This window comes from Aricia agestis, chromosome 13, assembly GCF_905147365.1.
Source record: "Aricia agestis chromosome 13, ilAriAges1.1, whole genome shotgun sequence".
Taxonomy (NCBI): Eukaryota; Metazoa; Arthropoda; class Insecta; order Lepidoptera; family Lycaenidae; genus Aricia; species Aricia agestis.
Window position 1 is genome coordinate 8,091,203 of NC_056418.1, and position 20,099 is coordinate 8,111,301.

At 34.9% G+C, this 20,099-nt stretch overlaps 4 protein-coding genes across 4 annotated transcripts; 2 read left to right on the forward strand and 2 right to left on the reverse strand.

Annotated features, from left to right (window-relative positions):
- Positions 1-4,767: 4,767 nt before the first annotated feature.
- On the reverse strand, positions 4,768-6,044 carry LOC121733079 (cysteine-rich with EGF-like domain protein 2). Its single transcript, XM_042123183.1, has one exon. It carries the CDS (start codon positions 5,968-5,970, stop codon positions 4,876-4,878), a length of 1,095 nt encoding a protein of 364 aa, XP_041979117.1. The 5' UTR covers positions 5,971-6,044; the 3' UTR covers positions 4,768-4,875.
- A 4,087-nt stretch (positions 6,045-10,131) lies between these two features.
- On the forward strand, positions 10,132-12,148 carry LOC121733102 (something about silencing protein 10). The gene is made up of 2 exons (XM_042123248.1): positions 10,132-10,358; positions 10,648-12,148. Exons 1-2 carry the CDS (start codon positions 10,342-10,344, stop codon positions 12,026-12,028), a joined length of 1,398 nt encoding a protein of 465 aa, XP_041979182.1. The 5' UTR covers positions 10,132-10,341; the 3' UTR covers positions 12,029-12,148.
- Positions 12,029-15,357, reverse strand: LOC121733101 (protein Notchless). Its single transcript, XM_042123247.1, has 10 exons — positions 15,129-15,357; positions 14,885-15,042; positions 14,663-14,799; positions 14,401-14,575; positions 14,084-14,258; positions 13,842-13,986; positions 13,579-13,768; positions 12,558-12,721; positions 12,311-12,437; positions 12,029-12,098 (listed from the first exon to the last, which is right to left on the reverse strand). Exons 1-10 carry the CDS (start codon positions 15,270-15,272, stop codon positions 12,086-12,088), a joined length of 1,428 nt encoding a protein of 475 aa, XP_041979181.1. The 5' UTR covers positions 15,273-15,357; the 3' UTR covers positions 12,029-12,085.
- Positions 15,358-16,797: 1,440 nt separating this feature from the next.
- Positions 16,798-19,993, forward strand: LOC121733198 (transmembrane 9 superfamily member 3). Its single transcript, XM_042123370.1, has one exon. The coding sequence runs from the start codon at positions 16,887-16,889 to the stop codon at positions 18,612-18,614; it is 1,728 nt and encodes a 575-aa protein (XP_041979304.1). The 5' UTR covers positions 16,798-16,886; the 3' UTR covers positions 18,615-19,993.
- Positions 19,994-20,099: the final 106 nt, after the last annotated feature.

Sequence of the window (20,099 nt, forward strand, 5' to 3'; positions counted from 1 at the left end):
GAAAAATCTCTCTTAAAAAAGTCACAAATATAGTGAAGCTCTTTACGCCTCTAGTACACCGACGCTGCGAACTGCGAAACAGCGGCGAACCGATTTACTGTCTCATCCGCCACAGGACAATGGCTTATATTGCATCTCGCTCTATTCCTGTTTCGCAGATTTTTCGCGTTTCGAACAAGAAAGTAGAGTCGAGTATTTTGAGTCGTGTTGTCCCAAATATTTTAAAATCTGGCCAAAGTTTAACTTTTGTGTTCAATTAACTGCCACTTAAAATTTGCAGACTAGCAACAGAATGATTGTGAAAGAAAAAGAAATACTGACAGACTTTAGGGACAAAGTGACAGATTTTACTTTTCAAACTGTCACCTTGTCTACTTTTCCGTAGAAAGGGGCTTCTATAGTGGCAATGTTAAGCGGGTTGGATGTTTATATACATTATTATAAAACGACATGATTATACGTAATACGGCAAAATTAACGCGATTTTTTAAAGATTAAGGCGCAGCGCAGACAACAGACTATCCGTGACGAACTTTTTAGTCCGTGGAAATAGTACCTATGCAATTATATGCAGTAACGCACACGACGCGCAGTGCAGACGTGTGCGTTACTGCATATAATTGGATAGGTTCTATTTCCACGGACTAAAAAGTGCGTCACGGATAGTCTGTCGTCTGCGCTGCGCCTTAGGAGATAACTGCAATAGGAAGTTATTGTTAATTTGTGTATCTAAATCAAATGTAGGCCTTATAGTATCTAGGTGCATTTTTATTACATAATAGTGGACAATATACTTTAGAACTGCATTTTTTGGTTAAAAAACACCAGCTCAAAAACATCGTGACGGCCTAAAAATAAAATGATATTTAGCTTAGAGATATTCTTTTAATTTGTGTTAATGAACACAATAATGTAATAATGTCTTCAAGATTTAGGGCCTTCATACATTTAAAAAAATATTACCAAAAGTTTTAAAAAAAACAAGTGTCATTGTGACACTCTTTTTTTTAATTATTGAGTCCCTTTACTTTACACAGCGTTAAAGATTTCTATCAGATCTGTCATAATATCTTAACTCTTAAGATTTTTAGCTTTGTCTGAATAAGTCCTAATATGACAGCCAAAGAGCGCTGTCTTCTAAAGGTCACAGCACACATAACAACTCGGAAAGGGATCGGCACCGTACCGCCTCGAGCCGTTCAATATTGTTTGTATAAAACTCCCTACTGCAACGCACACTAAGCGGAACCGTAACGTAATCGCCTCGCCTCGGAACAGGCTTCGAACCGGTATGCAACGCGTGGTCAACTAGCAGTCCCCCCGCTTACGGCTCGTCGTCCCCGTGCTTTCGTCTCTCCGTACTCAAGCTTACGATTCTTCGTCCACCCTTGCCCCTTTCCCTTGCGTATAAGCGAGGCGTCGCCTAGCTGTTGCCGAGTTGACGTGCAGGCGCTACTGATACGCTTTGGTTACGTGCATACGTTAGGTTGACGGCGAGGTGAAACGCGATACGGTGACGATCCCTTTCAGAGTTGATATGTGTGCTTGTGACCTTAATACGCTGCGTAATTGTCTTTATAAGTAAAAGGGGCAGCAATTTTCTATAATTCTATGCCGTATTCATTGACCTTCCTTATTATGGGCCAATCAATATCTTGGATCTTGAATGAATATTGAATCAAAAACGCTCTAACATTATCAAATTTTTTTTTTCTCATTTAAACATTCCACAAGTTTGGTAGACTGAATACATTTATTTGCACAAACTTAAAAGGCAGTAAAACATAGATGTAACACAAATAGGTCCCACCTCTAGAGTTCCATAATACACAAGTTGACGACTGAAATATACTAAACTAGGGATATACAAATAAGTTTTAAGATGGGTGAATGTTGGGATAGGGAGATTCGGTAAGTATTATATAGCGGGACGAAATTTTGATAAAACGTAGTTACATTAGCTTAAAACAGACTGATTTTTAAAGTAATATAACATTTTTTTAAATTCACATTTAAAAATAATACGGCCAAACTTTTCTACTTCAATAAACTGTTTAGTTGTTTTGGACTACCTATATGTTTTTGAGCATTTTTATTACTAGTCGTACATATAATTTGTAGTACTTTTTATATTAAATCTGTAGTACTTTAAATAACTAATAACAATTTTTACTAATAATAATGAAACAGTCCATAGGATACAAGCTTCCTTTATTTAAGTTTTTCACAAGTAGCTTTCATGTGTTAGTACTTAATAACAACATATTATTACCAAAAATGAAAAATTTTAAAAGATTGTTGTTTCATGTCACGGGTCACCTAGACAAGCAATTTTATTGATTTGATTTTGATTGACCTCTAGGGTTGATATTGAACATAGCGCGCCTTCAATCTTATTGTCAAATAAAGTGTTCAATAAAATTGAATCGTAATAATATTGACAATAAAATTGCTCGTCTATGCGGCCGGTAAGAGCTTATCTTATAATGGCCAACAAAGTCAATAAAGAGAAATTATTCATAATAAAAAATTATGCTGTAATTATTATAAATTTAATTATAAACTCCTATGACATATTTTAAACAGTAATTTTGTGTAATAAAATAAACAAACTCCGATAATAAAATTAAAATACATATTTACACAGTTGATCATATTTCAATCAATGTTTATTTTTTTATTTTAGTTACTTTTCTTATGTATTAGACCGGTGGTCCCAAACCTTTTTTCATACGGACCACAAACATGTTATTATCTTGGTGTCTCACAGTGGATCGAAAATCGAGTTTCATAAACATAGGAACTTGAATTTCCAGATGTCATTTTTATGACTGAAATATATTCTCCTAGTTGTTATTACATAATAAAATGTAAAAAGATTTGGCTACGTGTAATAATAAGGGAGTTTTAATTTTTTTAAGAAATTTTTGTATGGAGCTGACAGGAAAAATGAGCATATCTCTGGAATCGCATGGTTGGCCGTTATATCCTTACACACCATTTAAGTACTAATAATTATTAAGGGGGACTCCCACAATAATTGCTGGCCTGTTTTTGCTCTATAATAGTACGGAACCCTTCGTGCGCGAGTCCGACTCGCACTTGGCCAATTATGTGATCCTAATTCCTATGGTATTAAATATTATGAAAGAGACCTCCTTTAACCAGAACATAAACTTTTGCAATAAATACAAATAAATATTTTTAATTTTGACGAATTTTAGAAAAAACATCGCAAATGATGCCGTAATACAAAATATGCCAAAATGTGAGTAATAATTAGTACTATAATAGTGTGTAAGGATATAACGGCCAACCATGCGATTCCAGAGATATGCTCATTTTTCCTGTCGGCTCCATACAAACATTTCTTTAAAAAATATAACTCGCATATTATTATTACACGGAGCTGAGTCTTTTTACATTTTATTATGTAAGCAATAACAACTAGGAGAACGTATTTCAGCCCAAAAAATGACATCTGTCGAATTCGATCAATTCGATCCTCTTGCGAGTTGTGTGTCGCGGGCCACAAATGCGGTCCGCGGGCCGCGGGTTGGGGTAGCTGTATTAGACAAAGACAGCAACATTGAATAAATCAGTCCGTCTTGTAATAAATATTATTTTATCAATACTTTTTAGTTCCATTTTCCTAAGCAAGATATGTTTGAAAGTTGATGGACATTGTAAGATAGGCTCAAGAATTGTATTTTTGTTGATTTTTATGTTTCAATAGGTGAGCAGATTTTGGGTTTAATATCGTTTATGAAATGACTTGTCAGTTAGTTTTTTTCTAGAAAATGTATACAAAAATAAAAGTATGGTTTTATATTTAAATAGGTTCGAGTGTCTTCTAATAACATCTTTACGAGTGTATGCTATTTTCTGTGTGGAGTTTTCTATAGTTGCTACTGTGTTACAGTAATAATATTTGATGATCATTTAGCTATTTTGGGAAAATTCTTACCAACACATTTTTTTCTTAACAACATCATTAATCTTATAATTCCTTTCACAGCTTAGTAATTTTGAAAATATACAATTAATATTGTTTCATCAAAATATGAATTTGCAAATAACACAAAAATGTGCTAAATTCATAACAGAATTATCACAACAACCTTCTAGGCATCTAGGTTAAATTATTGCTATATTTGTGAGTAGTTGTTAATAAATTTTCTTTCATGATACAGATCTTGCAATCTACGAGCGCGCAGCACCCTTAGTTGTGTAAGTGAATATCTATACACGCGTATATGGCTCGCTCCCTACTGACTGCTCTGTCAGGTATGCACACTAACAAAAATAAAAAATAAAGGCAACGCGCGCTCGTAGATTGCAAGAACAATATACTTAGTTAATAGTAGTAGTAAATATTATTGTTTTTTAAATTTGGTCAAAGAAAATAACTTCATTTTGTATCACAATTTCTGTAATATTACTTAAAATAAGATTATATTTGGTGAAGAATTAAAGGTATTCAGTTTACATATTTAATTTTAATTGATTATTGTTTATAAAAAATCTATAGTTTGTTTACAATCCTCATGATTTGTTACCCTTTAAGGTCAATATAATATATTTAATTAACTTAGTACTAGAATGTATTTAATTTTTGGCAGTATGCTATGTTTTATAATTAATTTAATTTTTGTATATATGATACTAATGTAGTTATGCATCCTTCACAATGAAATGTATTTTTAATACACCATAAAATTCCTAATTATTTTGTTTTATTCTTAAAATTAAAATGCAACCCAACATTTCTAAGCAAGAAGCTATATAAAATTAAGAACAATGGTAACTTTGAAATAAATTATAATTATTTCTATTCATTCATTAAACTTTTTACCTAATATTATAATAATTTATCTATGCGTCATATAAACTTTGTAACAAGGGCCATAAGGGCCTCAAAAGACTTCCTTCTTGTTGAATTTCAAGATATAAATAGAGTACTGTAGTACTCAGTACAAATATTGAAGTTACACACACATATTTTCTAAACATCATTAAGCTTAATGTTACTACAACACAAAAACAAACAATCCTGACAAATGTTTGGTTGATTAAGTTTTGCTGTTCATCATCATCCAGACATCTACTAGACCAAAGCAAGTCATTACCAAAGCAGGAACTACAACTGCCAGGTCCAGCACCCTTACAAGTCTCACAACTCTTGTGACACGCTTTACACAGAAAAGAGCCTTCTGTATTCTTACAGTACTCGTTTTTTTGGCACGCTGGTGCAAAAATTAAACATTCATTAACATCTACACAGGTTCCAGACTCTGATCTCCATCCATCTGCACATTCAGCACAGTCCGCTGCTCCACCACCGTGACATCCATCGCAAGATTTATGACATGGATCACATGTTTTAGCAACTTCGTTGTAAAAGTAATTTGTTTTACATTTATCACAAGCATCTCCATCGTATCCGTTTTTACAAATGCAAGAGCCGTTGCCGCTGCGAGTTCCTTCTCCATCACATTTACCATGGCTATTACAAATTTCATTTCTATCATTTACCGGGCAAGGTTGACACTGATCGCCGAAGAAATTTTTAGGGCAACAATACTTAAGTTCATTGATACAAAGCCATGTAAATAAATCTATAGAGGGACTTTCTTCATGCCACCACTTTTCTACCAAGGACTCGGTTTCTTCTGCGAACGCATAGCAGTGGTCTTGGGGTTTAGATTTTAAATCAGAGCATAACTTCTCCTGAATTTCGACGAGTCTCATCTCACTTCGGGCATAGTTTTTTAATTTAGATTCTTCCCATGCCGCATCGCCTCCTTCGTGTTTTCCGCGAGAGGTTTTCTCGAGCCAATGATTGAAGGAATTAGATAAGGATCGACACTTTGAACAGTCTTCCCTAGTAGTCTTGTCGCTTTCTTTGCCCAAATTCAATGGGCATAAACAAAAAATGTACACAAAAATTGTAATAAAAATTCTTGCCATTTTCAATATTTTTGAAGCTAACTATGTTCTTTTTATCTTTAATATCTTTTAAAGATTAATAGGTTCAATTTTAATTCATAATTCAAATATTCGTATTTCGTTTTGATATTGTAAAAAATAAGCCGGAATTGGCATTTGCGATGTTGCAGAAATGACATTTATGAAATCGGTGTTGCTACCAACTAAAAATCGTGAGAAATAGGGAGATTGCTACGAACTAAAAATCGGGAGAAATAGAGAGATTGCTGCCTAATTAAATCAAATTAAAACACGTGTTAAAGTTATTAATCATTAGCCTCCTTGCAGCTTAGACAATAGGCGTAGTTTGCATCTTTAATATTACTGCTTGCCTGTAACCACCCAGCAAACTCCGGGCGTGTTTCCCACTGTTTTTTATATTTTTGTAGTAAGTATATCTTTTTTTTTTTGTTTCGAACGTACCAATAATAGTGATTGGAAAATCACTGTCTGGGTCTGAACTAGACATTTGATTTGCGTTAATACAATACCTATGGGAAGTTGCGTATCGGATGAATGATTAGAAAATGAAAAATTGAAAATTTGAAACCTGTCGCATTCATATCGACGTATTTAAAAATATATATTCCCCTACAATAATATTCAACTTTAGTGAGTATGAATTACAGCCTAAATTTGCTTGTTCCCGCTGGTCGAAGTCGCCGCTTGGCCACAAGTCACAACTCACAACTGATTTAGTTACTAAATTATGACAAGTGGAATCAGAAGCTTCTAATTAATCTTCTTCTTCTTCTACTAAAATTCTAAATTTAGTCAAATGGATTATGGAATAAGCAATAAGCGCTGTTAATTAATTTATTGGGAGCTGGAAACAATAAGCGCTGTTCACACTACGATGTTGCCACTTTTTAGTTTCATCACCAGTGTTGTCACATCTACCAACTTTATGGTAGATCTAGGTACCTATTTCACCTCCCTTCTACCTATCTACCAACTTCGGTATCAAATCCACCTATTTTTCGACAGATCATTGTTCTCGTACAAGTAATAAACGTTACAGACTTCTCGGATACCATTTTCGTACAAATTGTACCAAAATGGTATCCGAGTCGTCGTCCGATACTTGTCATTTAAAAACAAAAACGGACCGCTACTACACGAGCTGCAGCTGTTCTGAGCCGTTCGCTTACTTTCGGAACGCAGATTAGTCTGTGAACGGTCCAAACTCCAAAACGTTACAAGAGTGGTGACAACAATACATTTGTTTTTTTCACGAACCGGAACGTTTGACATTTTGGAACGAAAAGGAGGATTTACACGGTTCAATCACATTGAAAGCAATTTCGTTAAAAACCACTATGCAATAAATATTCATTACGTAAATACGTAATAATACGTAATATATAATACTAGATGTTCCGCGCGGCTTCGCCCACGTAAGTTAGGAATGTCACGGAATCCGTAAATTTTTCCGCAAAAAAAAACCTATGTCCTTTCACGTAGTCTATTCTTCATGTGTGCCAAATAACATAAACATAGCACCAGTAGTTTTTACGAGGAGAATTTTTCAAATTGGACCAGTAGTTTCTGAGATTAACGCGTTCAAGTAAGCCCTAAATATTTAAATTAAAATTAAATTAAAAGTTAAAATTAAATAGTACATATACATTGTAAATTTTAAATAATAATACAAATAAATAAATAAATAAAAATAAAATATTTTAGTTTGATCTTAGCGTAATAAAATATGGCCTATAGCCTTTCTCAATAAATGGGCTATCTAACACTGAAATAATTTTTCAAATCGGACCAGTAGTTCCTGAGATTAGCGCGTTCAAACAAACAAACAAACTAACAAACTCTTCCGCTTTATAATATTAAGTTTAGATTATGTAAGTACTTGGTACGTTTACAACTGTACACGGCTCGTGCATTCATTACGTGACAATGCCTGAAAATAATGAAATTGAAGCAATATTGAACAGAAATTGCCAAAAAAATTACTGGATATGAGGGCGTTAGATCTACCAATTTTTGGTTCTAACATAAGTCATTTCTAATAAAGCGCTTATTCCACTTGTCCTATTTAGAAGTCCTAGCTAAGATCCTACATAGGAGACTAATTAGTTCGCTTCTTATTCCACTTGTCCTAATTTAGTGACTACGGTGGTATGAATAAAAAAATCTTAGTGAACGTTTTAACAGCTTTCTAACTAAAATGTTCACTAAAGTTAAAAACCGTCTTATAACACTCCATATGAATAAACGCTTGCTAAGCCTTCGCTAAGTAAAATACCTTTAGATGACGTTTTATAAGATTTTTTTTGGTAATGTTGGCAGTGTGTCAATTTATTGTATTCCACAGATTAAAAATTGTATTCAATGTGTCAAAAATAAAGAGTAAAGAAAAAATAAATGTACTTTATGGATTTTATAAATCATAGAGCAAAGTAGACTTTGACATTGGCAACTCACTAAGGCCGCCATAATAAAAGAAGAAGAAGAATAATGAAAAGAAGGAGAAGATAACTAAAAATACTATTTTATTCTGTTTTACTTTTGAGGCCTACAATTAGTGCATTTGACACAATGTATCTAAGGGTCTATACAGACGGACCGCATTTCAACTGCAATCCAACCGCAAATTGCAGTTCAAGTGCAGTTTGAATGCAGTTGACACGACTGCAATAGAACTACAAACCAAACGCGCAGTTGGATTGCAGTTCATTTGCAGTTGGCGTGCAGTCGTGTGAACTGCATACCGACTGCATCCAAACTGCACTGCTGGAGAGCGGACCGTGCGGGCGGGTAGGATGGTGCAGTTTAGATGCAGTCAGTATGCAGTTCACACGACTGCACGCCAACTGCAAGCAACTGAACTGCAATCCGACTGCGCGTTTGGTTTGCAGTTCTATTGTAAGGTCTACACAGATGGACCGCATTTCAACTGCAATCCAACCGCAAATTGCAGTTCAAGTGCAGTTTGAATGCAGTTGACACGACTGCAATACGACTGCAATAGAACTGCAAACTAAACGCGCAGTCGGATTGCAGTTCAGTTGCAGTTGGCGTGCAGTCGTGTAAACTGTATGGTTTGCAGTTCTATTGCAGTCGAATTGCAATCGTGTCAACTGCATTCAAACTGCACTTGAACTGCAATTTGCGGTTGGATTGCAGTTGAAACGCGATCCATCTGTGTAGACCCGTAATCGTGTCAACTGGATTTAAACTGCACTTGAACTGCAATTTGCGGTTGAATTGCAGTTGAAATGCGGTCCGTCTGTAGAGACCCTTACTGATTCTTGAAATTGCAATAATGTCAGAAATCGCGATAATACTCGATATTGCGTCCATTTTCAGTCTCTTAAAATGGTCTTAAAGTAGGTCCGAGGCTTCACTAAAGTTTGCGAACTCCTATTTGACGTTTCGCGCCTAAACAACTGTTAGCAAACGTTTATTCATATCGATTAAGCTTAAAATGTTCTTAAAATAGGTTTAAAACAGGCGCGCTATTTTTTGACAGCTGTCACCTTAAAAAGGTGTTAGAGCACTGTTAGAGAACCTTTATTCATATTAAATTTTACAACAGGCTTATAAAGCTGTTGTAAACCTTCGCTAAGTTTTTATTCATACGACCGTAAATCAGTTGTCATTTTGGTCAGACGTCTTCTTAATGGCTCCAGTTCTATCAAAGCAACAAAAAATTGGTCTTCTCTTAGGCTTAGCTGTTGGCTTAATGAAAATAAAAATAAATAAAAGGCGAAAAAGATGGTTGAAAGAATTTTTGCTCCACGTAAAATTATGAACTTTCTGAACTACTTGGAACCAGCAGACTTAAGAAATTACCTACGAATGGATTCCAGATCTTATAACATAATATAAATTGACTTTAATACAGATTTAGCAGTTCCAACTACAGATAAAAGGCTGAACATCTGGCAACACTGATTTAGTCATTCAGGAGCCACATTTTTTTCCGATTTAAGAACCTAGCTTTCTAAATGTTATCCCAATTGACAAAATTTTTTAGGATCCTAGGTAGGACTTCCTTAATAGGACAAGTGGAATAAGCGCTTAACATCTACCTATTTGTACCAATTTTTGGCATGACGTCGACTGATTTTCTAAAATTTGGTGTGGCAACACTGTTCATCACTTTCTTGACGGACTATAATCTGTGCAATCATCAACAATCTTCGACATTTGCGTGTAATGGCGAATTTGTGATTTTATTTTTCTCGTGTTGTAAATTATAACCTCTATCAGTGTTTTTGCTAGTAAATGTGCAATTACACATTTTAGATAACGTGTTTAAGCTTTCACGTAGTGTAATAGTACTATTAGTATAACCCATGAGAATAAGGCACGCGGTTTTTTAAGTTGAACAACACGATGGCTGAGAAAATAAGGTACTTACCTATTTACAATAGTCACGTATTATACACTCCATAATTTCTAATTCTAAAGTTAGGTATTAAAATATTAACCTACTACTAATTAAACTAAACAGCTAGCCTAACCAGCTCTTCTCACGTTGATAATACATAATGATTAATGACTCAGTAAAGCTGAAAAAAAATTGTCTTCTATTAGTTATAATTTCTATTTTCATAAATGGTTTTCATTGTGTCGACAAAAAATTACTAAGTAAATAAAAATGTGATGTTGTAATGTTTAAAAAAACATTTATTTTTACAGGATTGATTCCAAATTTGATATGCAGGGGAACTACGAACCTTCTGATTCGGAAAACGAGTATACAGCTACTGAGAAAAGGCTTCTAGAAAAAGTAAGAAAAAGAAAACACCAAGATTCTGGTAGTGAAGATGAAATGTATGCCTTTTCTGAGTCTGATGAAGATGAAAGTGATAAAAATGATATGGCTGACAGCGACGTTGAGGGCCAAGAACAATCTGATGATGATTTGCCAGATTCTAAAGCTTGGGGTAAGAAAAAGAAGTCATATTATTCTACTGACTACGTAGATCAAGACTATGGAGGCTTTGGGGATGAAGAAGAGGATGCCCTTATGGAAGAACAGGAGGCAAAAAATATACAAAAAAGATTACTGGAACAACTGGGCGAAGAAGACTTTGCATTAGATTTCCTAAATGTCAAAACTCAAGAAGTTGATGAAAAAGATACAGTGGTAAAAAGTGATATAAGTCAAATGTCTAAAAGGCAAAAACTGCAAATTTTGGAAAAGGAAAGCCCAGAATTTTTGGGTCTCATAGATGATTTTAAGTCCAAACTAACAGTCGCAAAAGATGATTTGCACCCCGTGTTGGAGCTGGTTAAAGGTGGAAAGTTTCCCAACTGTTCAGCCTCAAAGTTTGTCAAAACTAACTATGATTTAATTCTTAATTATTGTACAAATATAAGTTTTTACCTCCTACTAAAAAGTCAAAAAGTTAATATTCATAATCATCCAGTAATTAAACGACTATACCAATACAGACAAATGTTGAAAAAAATGGAACCCATATATCTCGAAGTTATAAAGCCACAGATTGACAAAATTTTGCATGCCGTGAAGAATAATTTAGAACTACAGTTAATATTAGAAAATAAAGTGGAAGGTCATAAACATAAGCTAGCTAAGAAAATTGAAAAGCCTCCTAAAAAGTTAAAACTGTTTAACTCTATTAAAAATGATGATGGGGATGATACGGGTGTATCTGATGATAATGAGGATGATGTTGAAGATGATGGACTATATCTTAGTAATGATGTCGACAAGTTATCACGTGATGCAGAAGAATCAGAGGAAAGTGGATTCTCTGATAACAATGACATTGAAAATGACATGAACAAACCATCAACGTCACTTCAGGATGTGATACCTGAAGATATAGGTGATAAAAGGGAGATTACCTACCAAATCGCTAAAAACAAAGGCTTAACACCTCATCGAAAGAAAGACCAGAGAAATCCAAGAGTCAAGCACAAGTTGAAGTACAGGAAGGCAAAGATAAGGCGAAAGGGCGCAGTGAGGGAACCACGTACTGAAGTAACACGATATGCGGGCGAAGCTTCTGGTATTAAGGCAAATGTCAAGAAGGGCATTAAAATTAAATAATAAGTCAGCCCTTCTATATTTATTTTATAAAATACTTGAATTAAATGCTGTCCCATCTCAGTGTTGCCATCTGAAACAAAATAAAATATGTTAACCTCATATTGGTATTAACCTATTGATCGTGGAATAACGAGACACAATAGCTTATCTATTGTTATCGCGGCCGGATGCGGCCGCTTAGGGCTTCATGAATTAATGTTCTTTATAAGTCAAATAAATTAAACAAATGGAAAATATAACATGCATGAAAAAATTTGTTTCATTTATAGAATTACAACTTACAATTTCAATACTTTGTCCTTTCCACCTGAAGCTACATAGTTTCCATCGGGAGACCAGTCAACAGCATATACTTCATCAGCATGCCCTGGTAAATCTAACTCCAATTTCTTTGTTTTCATGTTCCATACTGAAAAATAGGGAAGACATTTGCATAATAATTATTAATTATTATTCTGTTCATTCACAAAGTTTTTAATCTTCCATAGAAATTAAAAGTGTGAATTAAGGCATGCTAGCTTCAAAATACCTTTTAAGGTGGAATCAGCACTAGAGCTCAACAGGAGTCTGGAGTCAGCGGACCATGCCACCATATATACAGCTTGCACATGACCTCTCAGGGTTGTTATAAACTTTCCTGTGGATGATTCCCATAGCTTGACTGATTTGTCAAATGATGCTGATGCAATTAGCCTGAAACAAAATAAACGAATTATTGTGCCAGACAACCACTTTTTTAATGTACTTAAATTTTTTGAAAATATGCATAATATATACAGTAGGGCCTCAATAGTCTGAACACCCAAAGTATATATCCTGTTCGGATGTACGCAGCATTCGGATTATAGTATGTAGACATTTTTTAAGGCATTTTTTTTTTATTTATTTTTATTTTATTTTAAGATCTAACTTGGCACTAGAATGCGGACAGTATGCAGTGGCGCGGCTGCGGGAGTGATGTGTGCGGGGAAAGAGAGGTCGTACGAATTATAGAGGTATTCGGATTAGCTGGGGTTCGGACTATCAAGGCCCTACTGTAACTTAATTTTCTTCAAACAATTAGAGATCATAAAAGAAAAGAAAAATAACAGATTTGCATTGTTGAATGACCAAACTTGCTTGACTACGTCACCGCTTATTAATATGTTCGGGGGTACTAGTGAGAGTAGTGGGGGTAGTGGGGATAGTAGCGGGGCTCGATAGTGTATAAAAGGCGGTGTTTTGGCCGTTGGCGGCACTTAACGGACGTTGTTCGTAGAGTCCACATCCTGAGGATGCTCCGGTGTTGGGGCGAAACGCGCGTCGAGGTTTTCAACCTGCATGGTGGTGAGGGGCCTTGCACGGATTTGCCAACATTATTGCTTGTGTGGTGGTGGTGTTTGCAAGTTCTTGCATGCGAGTGTACGCATAGGCAGTGTGGGAGGAGGGAGGTGCTGTACGCATGTCTATGCGTACACTCACTCATTTACTTAAAGGTGGAAGTTGTTTTCGCGGAATATTGCTAAAAATAACAACTAAATTTAATTTTCTTCTGCAAAAGTACTACTAACCTTGAATCTGGGGAGAATCTTACGTCATTAATGAGTTGTTGATGACCAGTCATTCTGGCTAAGGGACGCTTTTCCTTGTTTGGAATCCACAGGAACAAGGTAAAATCATCAGACCCTGACACCAGCCTCTCCACGCCTTGTGGACATGTTTGCTCATACCTTTCTAAGGCTCTCTGCTGTAGTACTTTTTCTGCAAAAAATACATTTATATTTCACAAGTCACAAAATCATTGCCTAATGAGCATTAAAAATATGATACTTACTATCAGTAGTCGCATCTAATCTGTCTAATATTGAATGAAAAGGACCAGTTCTTAGGACATAGTCTGTGCTGAGTGCCAGAGTGTTGACCCAATGAGCGTGGCCTTCTAGAGTCCGACAGAGAATACCATCACTGGCTCTCCAAACCTATCATCATAGGAAATTTTCATTTTAATACATTTTTTGAATCAATTCATTTTTAAATTTTCACAGAAAATTATAAGGAAAAATATTTTAAACCTACTTTAATGGTTCTGTCCTGTGATGATGTGTAGATCAGGCCTGCGCCACCCCACTTTACACATGTAACAGCTTTTGTATGCCCTGTTAAACTGAGAACAGTAATGCCCATTACTGTGTCCCATATTCTTACGTCTCCGTCCTTTGAGGAGCTGGCTAACTTTCTGCACTCCGGATTACTAGAATGAAAAAAAAAGAGATGAGAGTGTAATTTATTCCACAACCACTGTGTATGCAGTTGTTGGTCAAGAAAAAACAAAAGTTTGTTTTATTGAAGTTTCTTTTGTTTAGTGTATGTGTGTGCCTTTAGGAAAACATTACCTTAGATATGGTTCCCATGCTAATGCTGTAACCCATTGTTTGTGTCCCATCATCACTTTTCCCACTTGATTTCCAGTGATGGGATCCCATACTATTATTCTGCCTTGTTTACATGCTGAGGCTAACTTTAGGCCATCAGGGGACCAACTGATACATAAAACCCAATTAGAATGACCTGCAAGAATAGATTAATTATTAAGTTAATCAAATCTTACGACTTAGGTAGTTGTATTTTCTTAATAAAAATATTAAGTGGTTAAACCTTTACAAACATGTTGTGGAGTTTGTGTGCTTAAGTCCCAAAATCTTACAGTAGTGTCACCAGAACCACTTGCTAAATGTTTGCCCGATGGACTGAAACTTGTTGAGATAACAGCCTCTGCATGGCCAGGTATTGAACTGTGTGGTAAAATATATTTAATTAAAGTGATGTATAACATCAGATTGCACATTAAATTAAAATAAATAAGAATAATTGTATTACCTAGTACACCTAGTGACAGGCCTTACTTTGAAAACAGCTTGTTGTTGGTATATAATTTCTACAACTTCTTCAGAGTTCAATTTTGAAATGTCAAGAGAATCTTGTAAAGTAGAGGTGATTTCTACATCTTTTACAAAAAATAAAAATGGCTTGTCCTCCTGTAATAAATAGTAGGTTATTTATATATATATTTAAATATTAATAAGTAAAAAAATTACGCTTTAGTGTAAGAATAGAAACGTACCTCTTTTAATAATGCATTGCAAATTAGTGTTAGTTGATCTTTGGTTATATTTAGGGGTAAATCTAAAGGGCTTCCCGTTTCTTCCCCTAAATCTGATATGAATCTAGCTTGTATACAACTCGGCAGCTCTACGTCAGTATCCATTTTTGTCAACTTTTATTTTAATTTATGAGACAAAAAAAAACTTTTAATTTATTATTCTAAATTCTAACCTACAAATTTGAGAGCATGAATATGACAATTGACATGATGATTGATGAGATGATGACAACAGCTGAATGATGACAGCTGACAACTGTCAACTGTGACATTTGTTTTTTTTTCTCACATGGCTTAGTCTTTCGACTATATAAAGTGCGACAAGCGACTATATAAAGTGCGACAAGCTACTATTTAAAGTGCGACAAGGCTGAACGTGCGTGAACGTCATTTTTTATAGTTCTCCTTTAGAGTTTAGAGTCTAAGGGGGGTAGGTATTACATTATCATTTATATTGGATCATTTCTATGATCATATATAGGATCCAATATATATGATCATTTGATCATATCTGCATATTACATTATCATATTTCATTGATCCTATTTTACGTCATATGTGGTTTCAATAGCCAATGGAGAGCGCTAACGCTGACAGGTATTGACGTCAGGGTTACTAGATCTCAGAGACAGTCAGAGAATTCGATTTGTGAAAAGGCATCGTCATTTTTAATATGGCTTGTATTTTGTTATTTCAGCAAGATTATCCAAGTATATAATTAGAAAAATAATTACATTACATTAGTTGAAACATATTATCGAACAAGAAATTAAAAAGTCTGTTTTATATTTAATAACTGGCAACACCACAATTTCTATGACCGTATTGGATCCAATCTCTCAGCAAAATATGTCAAAAATCAAGGAAGAAATGAATCATATTATGTCTATATTACATTATCCAATATCATTGACTCAATGATCTCGGATCCAATATATATGATGATCTAATATCCCCCATAAGGAGAACTATCAAAAATGACGTTTTTGTATGATGGCAGCGTTAGTTCCTTTTTTCGCCACGTTAATTTAAAGTCTTTTCGAGCTCTCGTCGAGCTTGCGTCGAGCTCGGAGCTGTAGCCTGCTTTCTGTACGGTGCGACAAGGCTTTATTATGAACGTGGGCGGTCAGCGGTGGCGCTTCTCATAAGGGAGAACTGTCAAAAATGACGTTTTTGTATGATGGCACTTGGCAGCCACGGAAAGCGTTAATTCCTTTTTTCGCCACGTTCATTTAAAGCCTTGTCGCTGTATACCGCGGTGACATTTGCATTGAGATTTGAGTTCTCTTCTTGTCTACCTACTTGTTAGTTTTTACTTTTTTATGAGCAAAAAAACGATTTTCAAGTTTTGGTAGGTACCAATCTTGATACCAATGGTGTAATTGGTGTATCATGTATGGTACCCGGTTCAGTAGTTTTGAACCATACGATATGACCGTTTATAAAAAAATGAATAGGTACAATGCGAACGAATCGTGTTCGTAGGTAACTTTCGTAGGTACTACGTGAACCGTGGACCATCCGTGGTATAAATTATACCACGGTTCACGAAGTCATACACAAAAAGTTAACATTAACTTTTTGTGTATGACTTTTGATTCCATACAGTTTTTTTTAAATGGCAACACGCAATTTTAATCATCAATGTCTGACATCGGCTTCTAACATACGTGTTATGTTTATCCTTATAATTACGGGATTTTAAATAATTAAGTGATAATGAAGATTTTATGTCTTCTCTTTTTGTTATGGCCATTTATTATTTGTGACGAACATACACATACTTATAAGGATGGGGAGCAAGTGGTACTTTGGATGAACACTGTTGGACCCTACCATAATCGTCAAGAGACGTATGCATATTTTTCATTACCTTTCTGTTCTGGTACGAAAGTAACTATTGGTCACTACCATGAAACTTTATCAGAAGCCCTGCAGGGCGTCGAGCTCGAACTGAGCGGACTAGACATTACCTACAAAGATAATGTACCAGCCCAACAATTTTGCGCTATCGAGTTAAACGAACAATCATTTAAAGCTCTGGTGTACGCTGTTAGAAATCATTATTGGTATCAGATGTACATCGATGACCTGCCAATATGGGGAATCGTCGGTGAAATAGATGGAGACAATTACTATATTTGGACTCACAAAAAGTTTGATATTGGTTACAATGGAAATAGGATTGTTGAAGTCAACCTTACAGCTGAGAATAAAGAGCGTCTGGCTCTCGGCGCTAAAATTCCGTTCACTTATGAAGTGAATTGGAAGAAGAGTAACATTAAATTTGAGGATAGATTTGACAAATACCTGGATCCTAATTTCTTTCAGCACAGAATCCATTGGTTTAGCATCTTCAATAGTTTTATGATGGTGATTTTCTTAGTTGGATTAGTATCTATGATTCTAATGAGAACTCTCAGAAAAGATTATGCAAGATATTCAAAAGATGATGACTTGGATGATTTGGAGAAGGACTTGGGTGATGAATATGGATGGAAACAAGTCCATGGTGATGTGTTCAGACCTGTGCCACATTTGGCCATATTTTCTGCCCTAGTGGGAGCAGGCCACCAGCTGACAGTTGTAACACTTGCTGTCATAATATTTACAATATTTGGAGAGCTCTATACAGAGAGAGGATCTCTGCTCTCCACTGCTATATTCATCTATGCAGCTACTTCTCCTGTAAATGGCTACTTTGGTGGCTCCTTATACGCTAGAATGGGTGGAAGACTATGGATCAAGCAGATGTTACTATCAGCATTCCTGCTGCCGGTTCTTGTGTGTGGCACTGCCTTCTTTATTAACTTTATTGCTATGTATTATCATGCTTCAAGAGCTATTCCATTTGGAAGTATGATAGCTGTGATGTCCATTTGTATTTTTGTCATTTTACCCCTGACACTAGTCGGAACTGTTTTGGGGCGTAATCTCGCTGGTCAGCCAGACTACCCGTGCCGCATCAATGCCGTACCGCGACCAATACCCGAAAAGAAATGGTTCATGGAGCCACTTATAATTATTATAATGGGTGGTGTACTGCCATTCGGTTCAATTTTCATCGAGATGTATTTTATTTTTACTTCATTCTGGGCCTACAAAATTTATTACGTATATGGTTTTATGCTGCTGGTATTCCTAATTCTGATGGTTGTTACTATTTGTGTGACAATTGTTTGCACATATTTCCTACTAAATGCCGAGGACTACCGCTGGCAATGGACAAGCTTCCTGTCTGCTGGAAGTACTGCTATCTATGTTTACCTCTACTCCTTCTACTACTTCTTGTTCAAAACAAAGATGTATGGCTTGTTCCAAACTGCTTTCTACTTTGGTTATATGGCATTGTTCAGCTTGACACTGGGTATAATTTGTGGAACTGTAGGATATATCGGAACGAGCATATTTGTCAGAAAAATTTATTCAACTGTCAAAATAGATTGAAAAAATTCAAGGTTTGTTTGAATAAAAAAATAAATCATAATGTATATTAAAAAGGCCATCAAAAATATGCTACAAGTAGAAAATTATGTACTGTAATATTTAAATACAAAATATGTCTACAAATTAACATTTTTGGCCTGATTAATAATAAATAATAATGTAGTAAGATATAAATACTGTGGCTTTGAAGTTTGTGGTTGTAATATCAACCATTACTATTGTGTGATGGAACTTATTAAAGTCTAAATTGCATCAAATAGTATAAATGAATAATGCATTTGTTTTTTTTTTGTAATTGTTCAAAAAGTCAATTTATTATAAAGTCTCTGTTATCTCTCTTACTTAAAGCCTGTTTCACAATTGCCTAAGCCTAAGCTATTTGTCTCTTATTAGGCAATTGTAAAAGAGCCTCCTAATATTTTGAAATTTTGTATTATTTAACTGTTTTTTATGTTAGTAAAGTATCTTTTATGTATGGCAACTTGGTCTTGTAAGCAATTGTTAGTATTGTGCACATTTTTGTATTAAATACCTTTACAGTGTTCTATCAATCTGTTCTAGATTAAAATACATTTATCACAAATCCAGTTAATTTTTTATGAACTAGTTTAAATACTCTAAAGTCTAGTGTATTGATGTGTGCATATCTTTTTAGATTTTATCACATTCACATTCAACATTTATGAGTGAGTTTTGCCTCTCAGTCTTGAAGTATTTCTGACTTGTGGCTTACCTGCCCACACAGCGAGCCCAGTCTATAAAACCATTAACTCTCACTTTAGCCTTGTAAGTACTTTGGGTAAAATTATATTATTAGTAGGTACGATAAAATATATGTTAATGTACATTTATAGATTTGACCCCTTACTCATAAAAACGTTTAAACAGGCAATAACTGTACTCATCTTTGTCTGAAACATTAGATTAGCCACTAGATTAAAAAAAGCAATCCTTGAACAGATTATGCTGCGTCGGTGGCCAACATAACAATTGAAAATCTATTGTGTCTGCGATACCCAGATGGACGGATTAAATATTTTTATTTGTAAGAGGGTTAGTCTCTTTATGAAAGCAATTAAACACTTTATTGTATGCTATTAGTAAATCACTTGTGTGAGTGAAGTTTAAAGTATAAACTATAGTTTTGTTTGTAATGGTTGTTCCATAGGAATACAAAAGAGCCGGGAGTTTTAGATTCATTTAGTTTACTTATGTAAATAATTAATATTATTATTAGATTTAATTATTATAGTGACACCATTTGAATAATATAATCTTGAACTTAATTACGGTTTGTTATCAAGAGAAATAATTTTTTGTATGCCATCCAATGTGTAATAATTAATAATATAAAGATAAATATAACATCAAAACATTGTTATGGTTGTTTAATAATTGTCTACTTATTTTAGAAAGACACAAGCTTCAGAGCTTGCGACAATTTGGGGACAAACTCGCTTATTTAAACACCAACAGGCATGGCAA

Coding starts and splice junctions, on each gene's coding strand:
- LOC121733079 (XM_042123183.1), bottom strand. CDS start 5,970: ATGGCAAGAATTTTTATTACAATTTTTGTGTACATTTTTTGTTTATGC.
- LOC121733101 (XM_042123247.1), bottom strand. CDS start 15,272: ATGGATACTGACGTAGAGCTGCCGAGTTGTATACAAGCTAGATTCATA. Junction 15,043..15,128: donor GCAATGCATTATTAAAAGAG/GTACGTTTCTAT, acceptor TATTTATTACAG/GAGGACAAGCCATTTTTATT. Junction 12,438..12,557: donor TGCTGATTCCACCTTAAAAG/GTATTTTGAAGC, acceptor CCTATTTTTCAG/TATGGAACATGAAAACAAAG.
- LOC121733198 (XM_042123370.1), top strand. CDS start 16,887: ATGAAGATTTTATGTCTTCTCTTTTTGTTATGGCCATTTATTATTTGT.